Source organism: Metarhizium acridum (assembly GCF_019434415.1).
Source record: "Metarhizium acridum strain ARSEF 324 chromosome Unknown scaffold_29, whole genome shotgun sequence".
NCBI lineage: Eukaryota > Fungi > Ascomycota > Sordariomycetes > Hypocreales > Clavicipitaceae > Metarhizium > Metarhizium acridum.
The window spans coordinates 403,081-422,258 of record NW_027094017.1 but is presented as its reverse complement, the minus strand read 5'-3'; the positions used below and the strand labels follow the sequence as shown (position 1 = coordinate 422,258).

The 19,178-nt window shown below is 53.1% G+C and overlaps 6 protein-coding genes across 7 annotated transcripts; 2 read left to right on the top strand and 4 right to left on the bottom strand.

Moving 5' to 3' along the window:
• Positions 1-435: 435 nt before the first annotated feature.
• On the top strand, positions 436-5,400 carry J3458_004177 (Nonribosomal peptide synthetase; the record flags this gene model as incomplete). The annotated part of the gene is made up of 1 exon (XM_007810010.2): positions 436-5,400. The coding sequence occupies one exon, from the start codon at positions 436-438 to the stop codon at positions 5,398-5,400; it is 4,965 nt and encodes a 1,654-aa protein (XP_007808201.2).
• On the bottom strand, positions 5,317-9,364 carry J3458_004176 (uncharacterized protein). Of its 2 annotated transcripts, XM_007810011.2 has the most exons (2): positions 8,389-9,364; positions 5,317-7,420 (listed from the first exon to the last, which is right to left on the bottom strand). In XM_007810011.2, the coding sequence occupies exons 1-2, from the start codon at positions 8,555-8,557 to the stop codon at positions 5,937-5,939; spliced, it is 1,653 nt and encodes a 550-aa protein (XP_007808202.2). In that variant the 5' UTR covers positions 8,558-9,364; the 3' UTR covers positions 5,317-5,936. The 2 variants fall into 2 exon arrangements, with proteins under 2 accessions (XP_007808202.2, XP_065976652.1); XM_066118054.1 differs by lacking the exon at positions 8,389-9,364 and having other exon boundaries at positions 5,660-8,052.
• A 1,104-nt stretch (positions 9,365-10,468) lies between these two features.
• J3458_004175 (uncharacterized protein) lies at positions 10,469-11,585 on the bottom strand (the record flags this gene model as incomplete). The annotated part of the gene is made up of 1 exon (XM_066118053.1): positions 10,469-11,585. One exon carries the CDS (start codon positions 11,583-11,585, stop codon positions 10,695-10,697), a length of 891 nt encoding a protein of 296 aa, XP_065976651.1. The 3' UTR covers positions 10,469-10,694.
• An 87-nt stretch (positions 11,586-11,672) lies between these two features.
• On the bottom strand, positions 11,673-13,717 carry J3458_004174 (uncharacterized protein; the record flags this gene model as incomplete). The annotated part of the gene is made up of 3 exons (XM_066118052.1): positions 11,673-12,895; positions 12,954-13,539; positions 13,604-13,717. 3 exons carry the CDS (start codon positions 13,715-13,717, stop codon positions 11,673-11,675), a joined length of 1,923 nt encoding a protein of 640 aa, XP_065976650.1.
• Positions 13,718-14,325: 608 nt separating this feature from the next.
• On the bottom strand, positions 14,326-17,696 carry J3458_004173 (uncharacterized protein). The gene is made up of 4 exons (XM_007816185.2): positions 17,102-17,696; positions 15,460-16,280; positions 15,295-15,401; positions 14,326-15,229 (listed from the first exon to the last, which is right to left on the bottom strand). Exons 2-4 carry the CDS (start codon positions 16,262-16,264, stop codon positions 14,978-14,980), a joined length of 1,164 nt encoding a protein of 387 aa, XP_007814376.2. The 5' UTR covers positions 16,265-16,280; positions 17,102-17,696; the 3' UTR covers positions 14,326-14,977.
• Positions 17,697-18,032: 336 nt separating this feature from the next.
• Positions 18,033-19,178, top strand: J3458_004172 (uncharacterized protein; the record flags this gene model as incomplete). The annotated part of the gene is made up of 2 exons (XM_007816186.2): positions 18,033-18,326; positions 18,402-19,178. 2 exons carry the CDS (start codon positions 18,033-18,035, stop codon positions 19,176-19,178), a joined length of 1,071 nt encoding a protein of 356 aa, XP_007814377.1.

Here is a 19,178-nt window from a genome sequence, read left to right as displayed (position 1 = left end):
AAGTCCTTTATATTAGACGCCTTTTCAAGTCTTTGGGCTTTCTCGAAGCGGCGGAAACAACGAAAAAATGGCGTTGCTTGTGATGCCAGTACAGGAATAGCTCCGCTTGCAGCACCGCATCATGCCGCCGCAAATCCTGATATAAACGCCCCCAACAAGTCGGAACCTGTAAGCGACGAAAAAAAGGGCCTTTGCGATCGAGACTTGGATCAAATATGGACTTGGAATAGGGAGCTTCCTCCTCTGATACAAAGATGCATGCACGACATCATTCATCAAGTCTCGCAACAACAGCCACACGCCGTGGCCGTTGCATCATGGGACGGGACTCTTACATACCAGGGGATTGATGTGCTGTCAACACAGTTAGCCCAGCAACTGAGACGACGGGGGGTTTCTGTTGGAACCAGAATACCACTTTGCTTCGAAAAGTCCATGTGGGCAGTCGTGTCCCTCCTGGGAGTCATGAAAGCCGGCGCCACATTCTCTTTGACTGATCCAAGTCAACCAGAAGCTAGACTTCGGACGATTGTGGACCAGACAGAAGCTGAAGTCATAGTCACCTCGGTAGCTCAACGGGAACTTGGAGTAAAGATTTCCCGGAACGAGAAAGTCATATCAGTCTCTCGCGACTATTTCGACCAGATTTCCGAGCAGCCGGGAGAGTCACTACCACTGGTTCCTTCTCCTTCTCCCATGTACATCATCTTCACTTCAGGGAGTACGGGCAAACCGAAAGGCGTGGTGATATCGCACGAGAACTACACGAGCGGCGCTTTGCCGCGAGCTGAAGCCGTGGGGTACAAGTCACACTCCAGGGTCTTCGACTTTCCCTCCTACGCATTCGACGTAAGCATTGACTGCATGCTTTGCACTCTTGCTCACGGCGGGACAGTATGTGTGCCCTCCGAAGCCGATCGAATGAACGATCTCAGTGGCGCTATCCGCAAAAGCAAGGCAAATATGGTCCATATGACCCCGTCGGTGGCCAGAGTCTTGGACGCGGATATTATTCCTTCTTTGGATGTTTTAGGCCTTGGCGGCGAAGCCGTTTCATCAAGTGATGCCGCCGCATGGAGTCAGGACACCAGCTTGGTCATTGCCTATGGACCGTCAGAGTGCACTGTTGGCTGTACCATCAACAACACCTTGGCGATATCAAGAGGCATAGGCAAGGGGGTTGGCGGCACAACTTGGATCACTGACCCCGAAGACCACAACGTCTTAGTGGGAGTTGGGGAAGTTGGGGAGCTTCTTATAGAGGGTCCTGTTGTAGGCATCGGATACCTTGGGGAGCCAGACAAGACGGCAGAAGTTTTCATCGAGAACCCAACGTGGTTAACCGCCGGACACGGAGACCGCAGCGGCCGCAAGGGTCGACTCTACAAAACAGGCGATCTTGTACGATATGAATCAAACAATCTGGGCTCGATAGAGTTTGTCGGACGCAAAGATCAACAAGTCAAGATCAGGGGCCAGCGAGTCGAGTTGACAGAGGTCGAGCACCACCTTCAAAGTTGCTTACCGAGACGCATCAAGATTGCAGCCGAAGTAGTCAAGCCGGGGAACAGCGGGGCGCCGACATTGGTTGCCTTTATTGCAGAGCCTTCCTCCGGTTCGGACAAGGCGGCGGATGAGTTTCCTCTGGTTGAGCCGTCAGAAAAATTGGCTGCCGCCCTATCTACCGTGGACAAGGACATGGGCGCGAAGGTGCCGAGATACATGGTGCCTACAGCATTCTTCACTCTGCAATCAATGCCGACACTGGTGTCTGGGAAGACGGACAGAAAGAAGTTGCGAGAAATCGCGGCGTCCATTCCGCGGGAGAGGTTTTCCGGAGCTCAAAACGGCACCGCTCAAGTTGAGCAAGAGCCTCAGACGGAGACGGAGAAGGAGCTGGCAGACGCATGGAAGAAGGTCCTTGGCTCCGACGTCAAAGTAAACAGAAGCAGCAATTTCTTTGGCGTGGGGGGAGACTCTCTCCGTGCGATGCGCCTTGTGGCCGCAGCAAGAGAGAACGGGCTGTCTCTCACCGTGGCAGGCATCTTTATGAATCCGACCCTTGAAGCCATGTCGTCCAAAGCAACAGGAATCTTACTTTCTGACTCAAATGCGGACAAGACAGCTCCTTTCTCGCTCCTTGACACGGATTGGTCTACTGACTCGGTCCGGCAGGAAACGGCCGCGTTGTGCAACATTGAAGTAGATGCCATTGACGACGTGTATCCTTGTACACCCTTACAGGAGGCCCTCATGGCACTATCAGCCAAGGTGAAAGAGGCTTACATTGCCCAGCGCGTCGTTGAACTTGCGGATACGGGGACGGCTACCAAACTCATCACGGCCTTTGACACTGCTCAAAGGGGCTGCCCTATCCTGCGGACAAGAATCGTTCAAGTTCCCGGCAGAGGCCTCTTCCAGGTCGTCGTAAAAGGCAAACTGAGCTATTTTTCCGGAACGGACCTGAACGAGTATCTCGTATCTGATCGAGATGAGGCGATGGGTCTGGGACAGCCTCTTGTCCGGTATGCGGTCATTAACGACGGCAAAACCGGCAAGACTAACTTCGTGTTGACCATGCACCATGCCTTGTACGATGGCTGGTGCATGCCACTTATCGTTGATCGGGTCAACAAGGCGTACATGGGCCAGACAGTTGAGCGGCCAGCCGAGTTCAGGCATTTTATCAAGCATCTTTGCGGCACCAACAAGAAGGACTCCGAGCAATACTGGAGACAGCAATTGCAAGGGGCAAATGGTCTCCAGTTCCCCTCCCATCCATATACGGGATACCAAGCCAAGGCAGACTCGCTGCTCGAGGAGTACGTTTCCTTGGACAAGCTTCCCGCCTCCAACGCAACGGTTGCCACCGTCATCCGAGCTGCGTGGGCACTTGTCGCCTCTCGGTACATCAACAGCGAGGACGTCGTCTTTGGTGAGACCTTGACCGGCAGGAACGCCGCCATTGTTGGTGCGGAAGAGATTGAAGGCCCAATGATTACCACGGTTCCGGTCCGTGTACAAGTTGATCGGGAGATGCCTATTGCTGAATACCTCCAGACTATCCAGGAACAAACCATTGAGCAGATTCCCCACGAGCACTTTGGTCTGCAGCACATTCGGCGGCTTAGCCCGGATGCCCTTGAGGCATGTGAGCTCAAAACAGGTCTGGTTCTACATCCCAGTACTGCGAATGATGCAGCAGCCGAGGCTGATTTGCCCGCGAACCGGTTGGTGCCAGCCGGTGATTCTGAGGCAGCGCAGGAGGCTCTCAAATTCAATACCTATTCTCTCATGCTCGTGTGCTCTATTGATCCAGATGGTTTCCTCGTCATGGCAAGCTTTGATTCCAAAACAATTGACTCTGACACTATGCAGAGAGCCTTGAGCCAGTTCAAGAAGGCGGCGCAATTGCTATGCCAAGGCACGTCTGGCCGCGTTGGTGATCTCGAGTACCTCACCCCCGACGACGTGGGTATTTTGAAAACCATGTCCGCCTCAGCCACAAAAGACGCCAAGTTGCGCCAATATACAGGCGCTGAAGGAGCCTTCATTGTTGAGCCCCAGGATATCAACAAGCTGCTACCCGTGGGCGCTATTGGAGAGGTTGTTGTACAAACGTCGGCAGTGCTGGAATTGCCATCCATCCCGGCACCCTCTTGGCTCAGCGAGATTAGTGATTCTGCCTCAAAAACAGCGGCAAACTTCTACAAGACGGGCAAGCTGGCGAAATACACCGCCGATGGCCTCCTTCAATTCATAGAGTTGAGCCCAAACCAGAACGTCAATGGCACAACAGCCCAGGCCCCTGTGAAGCGAGTATCCGCGACGTCTCGTCGTCAACGGAAGCTCCGAAGCTTATGGAGTCGCGTCCTGAACATCAAGGAGGACGATATCAGCTTGAATGATAATTTCTTTCTCGTAGGCGGCGACTCCATCGCCGCTATGAAACTTGTCTCGGAAGCCCGCGCAGAAGGTGTCAAACTAACCGTCGTACAAATGTTCCAGAAACGTACTTTATACGACATGGCAAATGTCATGGAAGAGGTGGCCATGGATACCAGTGCAAGTGAGGATCTTGTCGCTGCATTTTCTCTCTTGGAAGACGTCGACGCATCGGAATTTGTCGAAACTGTGGTTCGGCCGCGGCTGGAAAACAAGGAATCCAATATTCTGAATGTTGTTCCAACACGTCCGCTCCAGCAAATAGCCGTAAAGGGAACTACCCAGCTACCTCGGTATTCTGCTCGCTACGAGCTCATGTACTTTGATGACGCCATTGATAGGCAACAACTCAGACGTGCGTGCGAAGAACTTGTGTCTCGCAATGAGATTCTGCGGACCGTGTTTATCGAACACAACGGCAAGTGTTATGGCGCGGTCCTCGAGTCTCTGGAAGCAGAATTCGTCGTCCACAGCGTGGACAGCAGTTATTCTGGCAGCATCGAGGAATACGCGAGGAATGTGTGCCAGTCAGACGTCCTGTCAGACATGCCGCTCGGTTCCAGCTTTGTCAAATGGTTCCTTGTTGAGTTCCCCAACGGCAAGTCCTGCTTGGCCTTCAGGCTCTCCCACGCGCAGTACGACGAGATATGTCTCCCCATTCTTCTGAGGCAGCTCTCTGCACTCTACGAAAACAGGCCAGTCCAGGAATCTGTTCCCTTCTCGTCCTATGTCGGACACGTGCTCCGGCATAATATTCCTCAAAGCACACAGTACTGGAAAGACCTGCTCGCCGGCTCAGCCATGTCCATCCTGAAGCCCGACATCCCAGTTCAGAAGAGTAACCATTTTGCTGTCCAGCACACGGTGGATATATCGTCCAGACCTAGAGACGTCACTGTTGCGACTTTGCCGACTGCAGCCTGGGCGCTGTGCCTGAGTCGTCGCTTGTCTCTCCGAGACGTCACATTCGGTGAGGTGGTGAGTGGTCGAAACATTGATTTCCCCAATGCCGATGCCGTTACGGGGCCATGCTGGCAATACGTCCCAGTACGCATCAAGTTCGATCCATCATGGACTGTGTCGGATCTGTTGGCCTACATCCAGCACCAGCACGTCGCGTCGTCGGCCCACGAGGGCATGGGCCTCAGCGAAATCAGGGACCAATGCACCGACTGGCCCGACGCGACGCCAGACTGGTTCGATTCCGTCGTCCACCAGGACGTAGCGCATGTTGAAAGGTTACCGTTTGCAAAGGTAAGCGGTCGCATAGAGACAGTGTATCCGCATGAAGAGCCGCTGCGGGAGTGGAAGATTCAGGCTTTCATTGATGGGGACACTATGATATTGGAGATTGTCACAGTGGACAGCTGGGCCGAGTATGCCAAGGAGTTGTTGATGGATTTGGCTGATGTGGCGCGATTCTTGATACGTGAGCCAAGGGGAAGACTATTCTAAGTCTTGCCTTTTTTTTTTTTGGTGTCTTTTTTTTTGGTGTCTTTCTCGTTCTTCTTGGCATTATTTGGCACGCCATGGTTTGACTCGGCGCTGCACGACTACACAAATTAAGCCTATTTACTACGTATTCAACACTTACGAAGCCACGTCATCACGCAAAACTGGAAACTTCGGTTTGTCGTAGCACCTTTCTCGTGTACATTGATGAATGTCCGGCCCGAACAGCCGTGTTGAATGAGGAAAAACAAAGTTGTGGTGCTGTTGTGAATTGGCTTATTATTATCTGTACGTCTTAAATGATTGACAGTTTACCACGAACCCCTGAAACCCCGAATAATTTCCATGCAAGGGTATATTGCAAATGGAAAAATACGTATGCCCGTCCTGCGCCAAGCCAACGTGAAATAGTAAATGCAATACGCCGATGTCCATGTGTCATAAGAAACTCCGGGTCCCACCCAGTTCCATTTGCAGTTCATCGTCACACATTCCTTCTCCCATAATATCGTAAGTTTGTGTGATTTCTGAAGGTGCATTCAGGCATCTCCCATGCCGGCCATGACACCAATTCCAAGCGCTCTTTGTAGACTGCGGCGAATACCTTTGCCAGCACCGGCTTCATCATCCTTGTCGCGACCCAAGAGGCCGAAGCTCATGCGTCTTGTTACGTTTCCAGTATTGTCAGTGGCGGAGGATGGTGCTGCCTTCTTTTTCTTTCGGCTCGCTGGCATCGGATCAGGCACCGAGCATCGCGGAGGCCACTCGCCATCTCGTTTCCATCCGGCCACGCAAGATCGCAACATGTCTGACAAGTTGATGGGGCATGCCGGCTGCAGATTGTGCAAAATCACCTTGTCATAGAGACTCAAATAGACCGCTGGCGAAATAGAAGCTCGCAGAGGGTTTGTAGGCGGAAGAAGAGGCTGTCCAACTGGCAGCAGCGTCTCAACAGGGTAAGTCTGGAACCTGGTAGAGTCCGATACGGACGAGTCGGTGCTTTGGTGTTTTTTCAGGTCCTTTTCAGCGTCCTTTGAGGCTGATGACGAGTCGGATACCGCACCACAGCATTCTCCGTGCTGGGAGAGAACAGCCGCCGCCGAATTGGGTGGCGATCCGGACATGGAGCGACGAAAGAAGAATCGTCTTGGTGATCGCGGCGATGCTGGAGGTGTGGCTACAGGCTTACTTCGAACACGGACCGTCTTGGCGCCAGTCCAAGCATTCCGCCTTGCTTCAAAACAGGCGAGTCCCTCGTTCCAGGCAATCTCTTCCCGCAGGGCACGCCGTCTGCGAGCCTTCTTTGCCCGGACAACGTCCTGAATGGTGGATTGGATAGAGTCGGGTTTATCAAAGCGAGACGGCGGGGGCTTGGGTGCCGTATCCTCATCGTCGGACAGATCCGATGTCCATTCAATCCGAGGACGATAATGAATCGCATCTTCTGACATTATACTGTATACAGACCCTGCGCCGTCGTTGTCGTCGTCGTCGTCGATGGCATTGCCATCTCCAGCATCGGACTCTGCCTCATCTAGCTCAGTGCCTTCTCCTCCTCGATATCCATCTTCTTCGCTCGCAGGGGCCTGAGACCCTCCCCTTTTCTTTGACGAGATGGCCTCATTTGAGGGCTCGACAGAGACTCCTGGGCCGTCGGGTCCCGATGACGCAACATTTTCCTCTGAAACGGCAGGCGGCCAAGGAAAGGTCCAGTCGCTGCGGACCTTGTCAGTCAAGTAGCGCTTCACGGCCTCCTTTTGTTTGGTTTTATCTTTGCTCAGGAGATCCGCATACTCATCGGCTCGCCATTCAGGTGCTGCGGTGGGCAGCTGAGCTGGTAGCTGCGGGTGGTGCAGGCGAAGCTTGGACAGTGGTGAGCGTGGACTTCTGCAAAAGTCGGGGAAGATCATGGCTGAGGGCTTTGTCAATTCAAGGGAGACTGATTCCGATGGTGAGGCAGCAGTGCGTCGCTCTTTGTCTTTGTCTTGCGACAGCGCAGGAGACGGTATGGTGTCCTCGCGCTCTATATTCGGTAAAAAAAAAATTCAAGGTCAGTCAGTTGGTGCCCAAAGCGGCAATCAAGACAGCGCGTGGCCAGTGGTAAGTGCGAGAAGAAGAAGAAGAAGAAGAAGAAGAGTGAAGACGTTAAGAAGGATAATTGTAGCACAGAGAGAGAAAGACAACAAGGGCGGCTAAGAAGGCGCCTGTGAGCTGTGGCGGCCAAACTGGCCAAGTCAAAGCAGCAAATTTAGAACCCGAACATACTACATGAAAAGCAGGAACAGCCGTGTTCTCAAACTCGCTGCCGCTTGGTCGGCTCAAAGAAGCCGTATGTTGATGCTCGTTTCGAGTGCCTCTTGTTTCACTGGCGACTCGATAGCAGTGAAACAACAGTCTGCGCTCCAGGAGATTGGAAAACAACAAGGCCGGCGATGGTCAAGAGTGACGTTTGGAAAATGGAGCACTCGTTGTGCCGCCCCGGCACCGCGTGATGGCCAGTTGACTGTCTATGGTGGCGAGACCAGTAGTTGGCTCATCTCGTGGTTGCACTCGCAGGGGGGACAGACAGTGTAAGAGAGGAGGGCAGGGCTGGACAGAACAAGGTATAAAGCCCACGAAGGCGACGAGGATGGGAAAGTAGCTTGTTGGGAACTAGATCTGCGGTCTGTTGCGGTGGAAGTGACACGACACGGCACAGCACGGCAGAGCGAGTAGATGGAGCGGGCCAAACTGGGCGCGATGAAGCTTGGGATGAGGGTCCAGGATGTCTGTGATGAGAGCACTTGCGCCGAGTGCTACAGTGTACTCCGTCGAGCCGTCTGGTGGTGTGAGTGCTGGTGAGTGCTGGTGAGGTAGACGCCACAGTGCGGAGTCGGTGGTCAAGCCCGTGGGCAGAAACAGCAAACGAGCGTGGGAATCAGGCAGGGAGGGAGGATGTGAAAATGCAAGGTCAAGAAATAGAATAAGATGAGGCATTGAAACTCGACTTACCCGACTGGACCATGACGGGTGTTGCCTTGGCCGGTTCTGGCTCAGGTGGTGTTGAATCGTTGCTGGCGGCCAGTGCTTCTCTTGACATGTTTGCGTGGCGGCCGATGGTTTTCGCCACAAATCGATTGTCACTTTTTGGAGAAACGGCAATACAGGCTGGCGGGATCATGGATGGCAGCAACTGGCGCACAAGGGGGCTGCTTGTCACGTCCCCAGTCCTGGGTCTTGCTGTCTGGTCCTTTCTGGTCGTTCAAGTCGAGGTGTCTGGTGCGTCTAAGCGGAACAAAAACCGTGTCACTGCAACATCAGGCGGGCAGGACCACAGCGCGAACATTGAAGTGCGTGAGACAGAAGATGCCGCCAGGGCCAAGGCAGGGCGTGTGACCTTGGGGCAAACAAGACGGAAAAGTCGATGCAGAGCCTTGGGAAGAGGCTCGCATTGAAGCGTGGGAATTTAATTGTTGGACAGAGGGCGGATGTGCCAGCCGAGGCGATGGGCCAAATGGGCCAGCAACTCAAAAGTGAGGGCAGGGCGTGGGCAGAGAGAAGCCAAACGGCCGTCGTCGTCGTCTGTTGTCTTCTCTGCCGCCGCCACCCAAGAAGCTCTACGAGACGAACGGCGTGTAGCGTTGACAAGACGGCTGGCAAAAACCAACATTGAATTTGAGAAGAAAAAAAAATGACACCTCGAGGCCATGGCCGAGTCAAGTCTAGTCGGTATTGAAGAGGGCCAGGGGTCCCACAACCGCCAAAAAGTCTGGTGGGGTTGACCGTTGAGGCGCCGCCAGGCCCTTGGAATCTGCAATTGATACTCCGTAGTACGGACTCCGTACTCCGTACTGAGGGCAACTGCACCTCGGACACGATCAAGCCGACGACGGGCAATATGGACAATAGGTATGACTTTTTTTCAACGCCAGATGCACGTCGGAAGCTGGGCGGACAAGGCGTCAGGAAATAGTGGAGTCGCGGCCAGCCACCAACCACCTCATATGTTCGAGGTCGTGTGACTGACTGACTAATTGCGCTGGTGAACGACACCAATCGGATAGTCGGCGCCGTGTCTATTCGAAGGCCTGACTCCCTTGGGCTACAGGTTCAACTGGTGGCAGCACTTGAGCTGCATTCGGCCACGCGCCCATGCACTAACCACCCAACTTGGACCGGTGTGCAGTGCCCAGTTGAACTCATATCATGCCGTGGCCCAGACCTATATCGGAGTCGTCGAGTGCTAACAAGCGTGCAGGACCAGTTGACGACATGTCGTGGGTATAAGCCGGCCACCAGAGACATCAATTGATGCCAACTCGCGTCGACGACCCACCACGATGCAAGACGGGCGCCGATGCGCAGAATCATGTCTCAGCTACCTAATACCAGGCTGGAACGCCTGGGCGGGCATGCATGGGTTCGCAAGTTCGGTCCAGATGTCGACGACCCCCACGTGTAGCCTCGCAAAGGGCAGGGCATGGTTTCGACATTTTCAATTGATGATTATGTGGTTGCATGTATCGAGGACGCACGAAACCAAGCTACCTAGGTACCTAGTACTCCATAGGTACCTAGTAGTATCCAATATGCCTGACGTTTTTTTTTTTTTTTATTTAAATACCAATCTCTGCCAGATACCTAGGTAGATATGCATGCGCAACCCCACAATTTGTCTGCACCTGACATCACGACGCACCTCTCAAAAAACCAGCACATGAGGCAATGTGTGTATCCCTACCGTCGTCGTGCGTCCGTCGTCGTGCAGCCGGGCACTTCCAAGACAAACCCCTCCGAATCCCAAGGTTGATCCGAAGCTCCCCCGCATGCACATCCTGGGGAGGGCGTGAACACGCAGCGTTGTCTCGGAACATGAAACAGAACATGGACCTTGGCAATGCGTGACAGATTCAAATTACATCACGCGGCCCACGGTTAACTGGGCAGCCTTGCCGGCTTATTAGCCTGCATGTATGGGAACAGGGTCAACATGCCGGCTGAGCAAGACTGTACAAATGTTGCACTCGGTACTCCGTCCTCCAGATGCCGCCGCATCTTTTTAAATCCCCGCGTCTAAACTGCACCGATTGCAATTAAAAAAGAAAAGAAAAGAAATAAATAAAATAAAAGAAGAACGAGTTTCAACACTGTCTAGTCTATGGCAGTCCAAGTTCATATTTGTGTCCGGAATCATCTCCATCTTGACGAGCGAGCATCTCTCAACCAAAATCCAAACACAAACCCTCGCTACTTACAAGCAAAATCAGCGCAAAGCAACACCACTCTATCCTACCTGACTGATGTCTTTTTTCCTATTTTTATTTTCCTTCTCCCGAAAAGAAACCTAATTTCTCATCCGTCTTCCGCGGCGGCAGATGGCCCATGGCCGATCCTTTCGTGCCCGCCTTGAGCACGTATGGCCGCAGGTCAAGAAATTCACTATTATCCCACCCCAAGTCTGCCAACTGGTCTGTAAACAACTGTCCTTCCCCGGGGACGCCAAGCTCGTCGTAGTTCACCATGTCTTCGTACCCTCCGTACGCATCTAAAGCACAGTCAAAGTATCCAAGCGAGTTTGGGTCCATGCACATGGACCCGTCCCCGGCCATGGGGAACATTTCATCATTGGCAGCATTGCCGCAGCTTATCACGGGTGCCTCGGACTCTCGACGCGCGCCTGAAGGGATGTCCGCAGCCGTGTCTTGCTCGGCAGTCGCCTTCACCCCGTCTCCCATCGGTGGCCCTTGTTGCTCGTCCTGCTGTCGTTCGCCTTCTGGCCGCTTTTCCGCTGCTCTCCCGCGCCCGGCTGCGTCTGTTTCCTTCCCCTTTTGCATCTGCGTCTGCTCATGACGTTTCCGGGCAATGCGCACAGATGGGTCCGATTCGACCCCATCGTCGGCGTTCACCTTCAGCGCCTTGTGGCAATGCATCTCGTATTCCTTCTTGACAGTCTTGAGGCAGTCGGGGTCAAACAGAAGTTCGCTCTGGTCACTGTAGTCCCCCCGTTGCACGGCCTCTCGAACAGCCGCGTATTGACTCCCTGCCTTTGGACGCATGAAGTCCTCTATCGTGCTTACAGGCAAGGTCTTGTCGAATCGCAGAAGCTCCTTGATTCTGTTGTTTTCGTAGTCTTCTACTTCCTCTTCTGTTGATACCAGGCCTGTCTCCTCTGTCCCTCCTGCAATGGCTTGCTCCGGGTCCTCGGGCATGATAGTTTGTGTACCATCATGGCCGAAGTCTGCCTGAAATTGCTCCAAGTCAAACACCTCCTTGAGTCCGTCATTAGTCTGGGGGTCCTAACCACCAGGTACTATCGCGGGCGCTCGGGTCTGCTGGACTGGTTGCGACAAGTTGTTTTCCGCACTGTCCGGGACAACGGCTGGAGTGATGCCAGCAGCGGTGTAGTAGGGATTCGTTTGCTGTTGCACATGATACGTAGGGTTCTGCAGCTGAAAGTCGTCGGCCATAACCTCTGTAGCCTTTTGGTTGGCCAAACTAGACAACATAGGTGGTTCAACTGATGCGCCAGACGGAAGGCTCATAGTCGCTTGGTTCGATGGGTGAGCGGCCTTGTTCTTCTTCGACACAGGGGGACAGTCGCTTTCTGATTCGAGCTTTCGCTTGGACAATGTCTTGCCCATGGCCGGAACCGGAATGGGATTCGCAGGAGCTCTAGTTTGTTGTTGTGTGCGTGCCTCGACCATGGTTGGGCTGCTGATGCGCCTATGCCCGTCGGAACATTTGTAGGAAGGGAATTTGTTCCCTTCGTAGCTATACTCATCATGGACGCCAAGAATTGCGTAGTCGACGGATTTGCGTTTGCTGCGCCTGCTGCCTCGGACTATTTGGGAGCTCCGCGACGTTTGGGTTCTGGCCTCTCTTCTCGCACTCTTGGCGGTTTTGTTACTATGAATAGCCTGATTAGCCCGTGATGGGATTTTTTCATTTCTTGCCTGGGCCCCAGCTGCACTGTTGTTTGTTCGCAATGTCTCCTCTGCGGGATAGGCCGTGGGAGCCTCTTGTTTGCCGTTATTGATGCTCTTCTCTAGCCATTGTCGAGTGAGTTTCACGCCTCCGTGCTTCGAAACCTCTGCTCTACAGGGAACGAACAATGCTGTAAGGTGGTCCTGAACATTTTTGATGACCTCATCCAGTGTTTTGTTTCTAGGCAGAGTCGCCGTCACCCCGAAAATAGTGTGGCTCTTGCGAAACTCCTTTTCAAAACTTGAGAAGACTACGCCTTGACCTTCAAGCAGCCCATTTTCAAATGCCTTCTCCACTCCCTCTTTAACAGCAGCCGAAAGACGTGTCACCCGTGCGCCTGAACGAAAATCCTTTTCATCTCTAGTGTCAATAGGCTGCTGTGTCGCCACACTCCCCGATTCCGCAGTGAGAACTGGCCGTCTGGCCCCGGCGTTGACAGAGTTGTCTTGCTGCGTATAGATGTTTGAACGGCCGGGAAAGGCAGCATTAGGCACCTGACGAGATGTGCCCGCCGGAGTCGTATTGGGCTGCGGGCCTGTCTCGCGTCTTAGCCAGAACTGTGTTGAATAAATCCTGCAGGGAGTGGAACTTACGCGTTCTAGTCATATTCAAATGAGGCTCTCTGGTGGCTTGATCGCCGGTTGGAACAGCTTGTCTGTATTTCCCTTGCTGAATCATGTCCCATGGAACATCTGCGGAGCGCTGTGCGGACGGTGACTGGTCATACTGAGGCATTCTTCGGTTTGGGCGTTGATTCTCATGGGGTCCAGGCGGCATCGCTTGTTGTGGGAGGCCTGGATATCCCTGGGGGCATGGAGGATTGAACGGCGCTTGTCCACGAGGCACCCTCGGCGTGTTTGCTCCAACCCTGCCAGGGGCGTATGAATTCTGGTACGGAGAGTTGTCTGCCATAAACCATTGCGGGTGCGTTTGCATCTGATAAGTGTTGTTTGGCCTACCGCCACCAGTAGGAGTAGGCTGACTTTCTCGGTGGGCACAAGGCATAGGACCGGGGTTTGGGCTGGCGTTCACGATATTGTTATAGTTGCTGTTGGGGCTTCTCTGGCTCTTGTTGACGTTGACATAGCCATTGACGGGCCGGCTATAGGTGGCTTGGTTGGTGTTTCCGGCTGGGAGCTCCATGTTTCGCATGCTCATACTCGTATTCCTGGGTGAAGGCTTGAAAGTCCTCTCATTAGCTCCTACTCATTCCCAAAATTCAAAGCAGACAGTAGCTTCTTACCATCGGAGGGGTGAAGTTGTCCTCAGGCGTTGCCATCCCAGGATAGTACTGTTGAGTGTGCCCATCCATCTGTTGGAGCTGTCGGTGATCCGGTGGACGAAAAGAGTTCTGCATCTTGTACAAGCTTCCAAACGACACACCCCACGAGCCGCTCGTTTTTGCAAATTGTGGCTCGCTGTCGTTTGCAAGGCCTTGCACGCTGTCCTACACCAAGGAACTACACTTGGGAATCGGAAGAAAAGGGGCAGGGGTCGCCTTGGTGCATTAATAATTGACAAGAAACTACCTCGGTAGTGAAGCGAATGGACAGATGTATATAATAAACCCGCTGGCTACGGTGAGTGGCAAGGTTGCATAAGCTGAAAGGAGTCTTTTTGAACTAAGGAGAGCTCGATATAATAGTCTAGGAACGCGCAAAAGAAAAGGCAAAGGGGAAGGCGAGAAAGAGAAATCGGCAAAGAAACGGAAGAAACTAGTAGCAATGAATATCGTCAACATGTTGAACCGTGTTCCTCTCATATTCTATCGCTGAAAGGGTGGCTGGGTAGGTTGGGATGAAATGGTGAATGACAGGTGAGAACAAAGTGAGATAATCCAAGGTAATGGGATGTGGTGCGAAAGCAATGTCGCAAACCTGGGCCATGGCATCGCCTTCAGTTAAGTGTTCACATCTGTGCTACTTGTTAACCAAAGAATTATATGGACGAAGTATATTCTTTTGAGTTTGCTTAATACTGCTTCCGTACTTGTGTTGAGAAACGACACCATGAGGAAGAGGACGACGACGACGACGACGACGACGACGACGACGACGATGACAACCAAGGCGGGGCAGGCTGGCTGGACCGTCCTTGGTATCAACTTAACAAAGCCACATCGTCCTCCCATCGCAGCATGACTATATACTGTATGTGTCGCCGCAAAGTTGGTCTTCTGCGCCCGAAAGGCCGCTGTCTCTTTTTGCATAGTTTCACTACCGCCGGCTTTTGTTCCTATGCCTCGTGCAAAGTCTCAGAATTAGAGTCCTTCGTCTACAGGTTGGTGGCTCAATCAATCACTGCTTCACAACCTCAGCGCACAAAGGCGAAGGCCCCGTATTCCTTGCTATGTTGTAATTCAATACACTGGTGTGAATGCTTTTCAAACAACGCAAGTCGTGGCTAGCGCTTTCGAATACACCATGTTTGTCTTCGTGCCAAATCACCTTTGGTAAAAGTTCACTCAAGTACCTGCCTAGCTATGTCAAAAGCCGGCAAACCCATACTCCCTTGTTGTTGTCGTCCTCTAATTCAAAATCCTCCTTTGACTCCACTACAAATGAATCTCTACCCAACCTGAGCTTGAAGGTCAAGTTGTGCTTGTTGCCAGGTTCATCTAGGCCACCTCTTCGACCGTCTTTCCGGATGCCAGACTGCCACCTTTGGAGAAGACTTGACCGGCTGGACCGGTCATGATATCCTCGGGCACCGATACTCTGCTTCCATTCTTGTTGTTTACCCAGCGTATGAATGCAGGATCAGGTCTGTACAAATCCTCGGTAGGACTGTCAGCCCGGGCGGCTGCAGCGGCCGCCTTGCGATTAATCTTTGGCGCTTGCTTCTTGAGGAGTTTGTTGATAGTTTCCATCTAAATTCCATCAGTACACGTGAACTAGTCATGTATTTGCACGGAAATGTTGTGGTTCAGTATACCTTGACCTCCTCGTTGCGCTTCTCACTGAGGTTGCGACGACGACGAGCCATTTCTTGCCGCCTCATGGACAGCTCTTCTGCTGTAAAGTGCTTCTTCACTTGAACCTCTGTTGTTCACGTCAGCTACCTGGGACCATGTAGCTCTGCTGATGATGACGCACTTACCGTCAGACAACTTCATGTATTCCTGCGGTTCCTCCTCAAATCTGGCCCTCTGGCGCTTTGTCATTTTGGTAAGATCAGGGGTGCCTTCCCGAGTACCTCCCTCAGTCTCGGCTTCAGCATTGCCAACCTCTTCTCCTTCAGCATCTTCGTCGCCTTCCTCCCCCTCCTCTTCCTCTTCTTCCTCCTCCTCCTCCTCTTCTTCTTCGTCTTCCCCTGCAACCTCTATCTCCTCGCCCTCAGCATCCTCGTCGGCCATGGTTTCATCACCAAATCCCATTGTCTGCTCACCTTCGTCGCTGTCTACAGGGTCGCTTAACTCGTCGTCATCATCTTCATCTTCGTCTTCTTCATCCTCGTCAACGGCCATCTTGGAGGCAGCGACTTTAGCGGCAGACCTAGGAGCGGGTTGCGATACCCTGATCGTACGTGAGACTACCGGTGCATCCATATCGACATCTCCTTCTGCATCTTCCTCTCCTTCTGCATCAACATCGTCGCCCTCGACATCGACCTCCATCTCTCCTTCGGCATCTTCATCTGCGTCTTCAACGTCGTCACCTTCAGCATCTTCTTCCTCTTCCTCCTCCTCCTCGTCATCGGGGCTAGAGTCGATTACATAATTTTTCCTGCCACCACGGTTTCTAGTACCATGGACAATCTCGCCTCCGTCAAAGCGATCACTTCGTCGATTGGCACCACGAGTCGACCTGGACGTCGTCTTGACCGTAACGCTTTCATCAGGGGACGATGGCAGGTCTCTTGAAGCACCTACGCCAGAGGTGCGGCCAGATCGGCGAGAAGTCATTGTACTGCGCTCACTTCTTTCACTAGCGTCAGCCCATTTTGCATGAACAGAGATAGACTCGTTTGCTTTCGTGGCGGCAGAACGCCGCGGTCGTGAGGCCATTGTAGCGCGAAATGTTACTGTAGGGGAGAGGAATGTCCCAACCGACGGACTCGATTTGCAAGCAATAGCCACTGAGCCCAAGTAGGCTGAAAGTCTCGGGCTTGAAAGTCAGAGGATGGCCTGGGCAGCAGAATCCAAGGTTCGCCGTCGAGGTGATTGATACTTGAACTTTGACCAACTTTGGTCAGGGTCGCACAGTATTCATGCAGCACTCAAGCCCTCGACACTGAAGGAACTCGATTTATTGGCCAGCGTTGCATGCAAAAGTTGCTGCACGTGTGCCTCAAGTGCTCGACAAGTAACAAGCGGGAGACCCTCCAGTCAGGTTGCACAAATGACGAAGCAACGGAGCGCCAACACGACACGACAGGCCAGTTGACCAGGCAGGAAGAAGACCAAGGCATCGGATCACCAGAGCGCCCAGAGCACGAGACGGCTCCAAACACAGCTTGTGCCTCAATGCGACCTTTTCACGCAATGTGGCTCAGCCCCAGCTTTGTGGTTTGTATGGTCTCTTTTGACAGGGGACAAGCGGCAAATGGGCATGTCAGGGAATCCTCTCTGAATGTTGTTGCAGGGCAAATGAGACCAGGTTCATGAAGATGTCGTCTTGTCGATATGAATTGCAGGGTGCAACACATTGTGAGGCGCTCCTGGGGAATCAAGGGGGCGTGTTGGGCACGCTGGGTAAAGACGGCAGCAGCAAAAAAGAAAAGAAAAAATCAGATGGCTTACCTGCTGTGTGTGTGACTGACGAGTATTGCGAATTGGTCAATCGAATGTTCAGCCTTGCGCTTCGGTGGTGTCACAAACGCGCCCAGTTGGCCAATGGACACTGTGACACAACGGGGTGTAGCCAGGATAACCAACAAGCCAGCGTCGAGACGGGTAATGGGAGACGGAGTCCACAGTTCAACCTTCGTTTCAATCACCCCCGGGTTGCGATGTTGACGGAACCAATCGTCACCAGAAACGCCGACGACGAGCTGCGGCTGGATTCGTGGCTCTAGGTCGCGGGTTGAGGGATACTCCAGCAGAAATCCGAGAATAGTGATTGACGCTACGTAGGGCCTCTCCGCCTTCACAAGAAGCAGAATGAAATAGAACAGGCTGAAGGTGGATGTTTTTGAGATGCTTGGAGCGTCGGGATATCAATTCAAGGGTGTGAGAGTGCGATGCGCAGGCAGGAGGATTCGGAGCAGCTTGACCTGGCGCGGCTTACCATTGGTGGAAGCATCAATCGATAGGCTTGATGGAGCTCTGGAACAGTTGGAACAGTTGGCACAGTTGGCAGGGCGAACTGCACGCACTACTACGGAGTCATGGTTGCAATCCCTCCATGTCGCCGCGACTCGCTGCCTGGCGGCAAACTGAGTAGACCAGACTGCATGTGGGCACTGGTAGTGGGTCATCTTAGGCGCGGGTAGGCGCTGAGCAGGCGCTGAGCAGGCGCTGAGCAGGCGCTGAGCAGGCGCTGAGCAGGCGCTGGGCTGGCGTCTTGACCAAGCCCGTCACTGATCTTTTGCCGAGGCATCTCCAACTCCCAGGTCCGCACTTCAACCCCGATTGCCCCGTTTAAAGTCTGCTTCCGCCGCTTGCCCCCCTCATTGATGATCGCCCTTGATTCCATTACGGCGCCCCGTTGAACATTTCAAGCATACCAGGCATGGGCGACTCAGACCAGAACGAGAAGCCTGTTGCCAGTGTCCCGGCATGGCAGCGAGAAGCCTCGGCCGAGAAAGCCACCGAGCCGGAACAGCCCGCCCAGCAGACTGATTACCACCAGCAGCTTCAAATTGCGCGCCGGTTCCTCGACGAGGACCCAGTCAAATCAGCGTCGGCGGCGAAAAAGGCCGAATTCCTCAGGTCCAAAGGCATCAGCGAAGGCGACATTGAGAAGCTACTAGGACAACCAGACATGGATTCAGAATCATCATCGCCATCGTCATCATCATCACAAGTCGGTTGAAATACCCGCCTGTTTATCTCATGCCGAGCAGTCGAACCAGCCGCTGACCCAAATGCACTTGTACAGAACGACAGTCCCGAACCAGATAGCACGCAAACCACGTCCACCTCGCACAACTCGACAACACTCAGCGCCGCCAGCGATCGTCCTCCCATCGTCACATACCCAGAGTTCCTCGTCAAGCCAGAAAGGCCACCGCCGCTTGTTACCAAGAATGGCATCTTCAACACTTTGTATACTTTTGCCGGCCTATCAACCGTTCTATACGCAACGAGCAAGTACCTCATTGCCCCCATGGTTGAGAACTTGACCGATGCACGAACGGAACTGCACGACGTAACGTATAAGAGACTCGACAACTTGGTAGCCCAGCTCGAAAAGACCGTGTCCGTGATCCCATCTACCATTGCCAAGCACGCACTATCCGAAGAGAGTGACGGCAGCGAAGCCGAAGACCCTACAGAGATGTTTCATCGTGATGTCGGAACGCAGACCTCATTAATAGACCAGAATGCTACGCCCGCGCCCAAGGAATCTGAGGCCGCATCGAAGCTGCATGCCGATACCTTGACGTCTCTCACAAAGTCCCTTTCCATTCTCAAAGATCAATACCGCGCTCAAAGCGAAGGGTTTGAGGATGTCAAGACCTTGTTAGATTTCCTCCGTGATGATCTCGATGGTATGACGTACGGCGGACATACCGATTTTGTCGGCGGTTATGATATATATGGGTCCGCAAAAAGGAACGAACCAGAAGATGAAATTCGCAAAGTGAGGGATAACATTAGGCGCGTCAAGGGCGTGCTTCTGAGCACTAGGAATTTTCCTGCTTCAACAAGATAA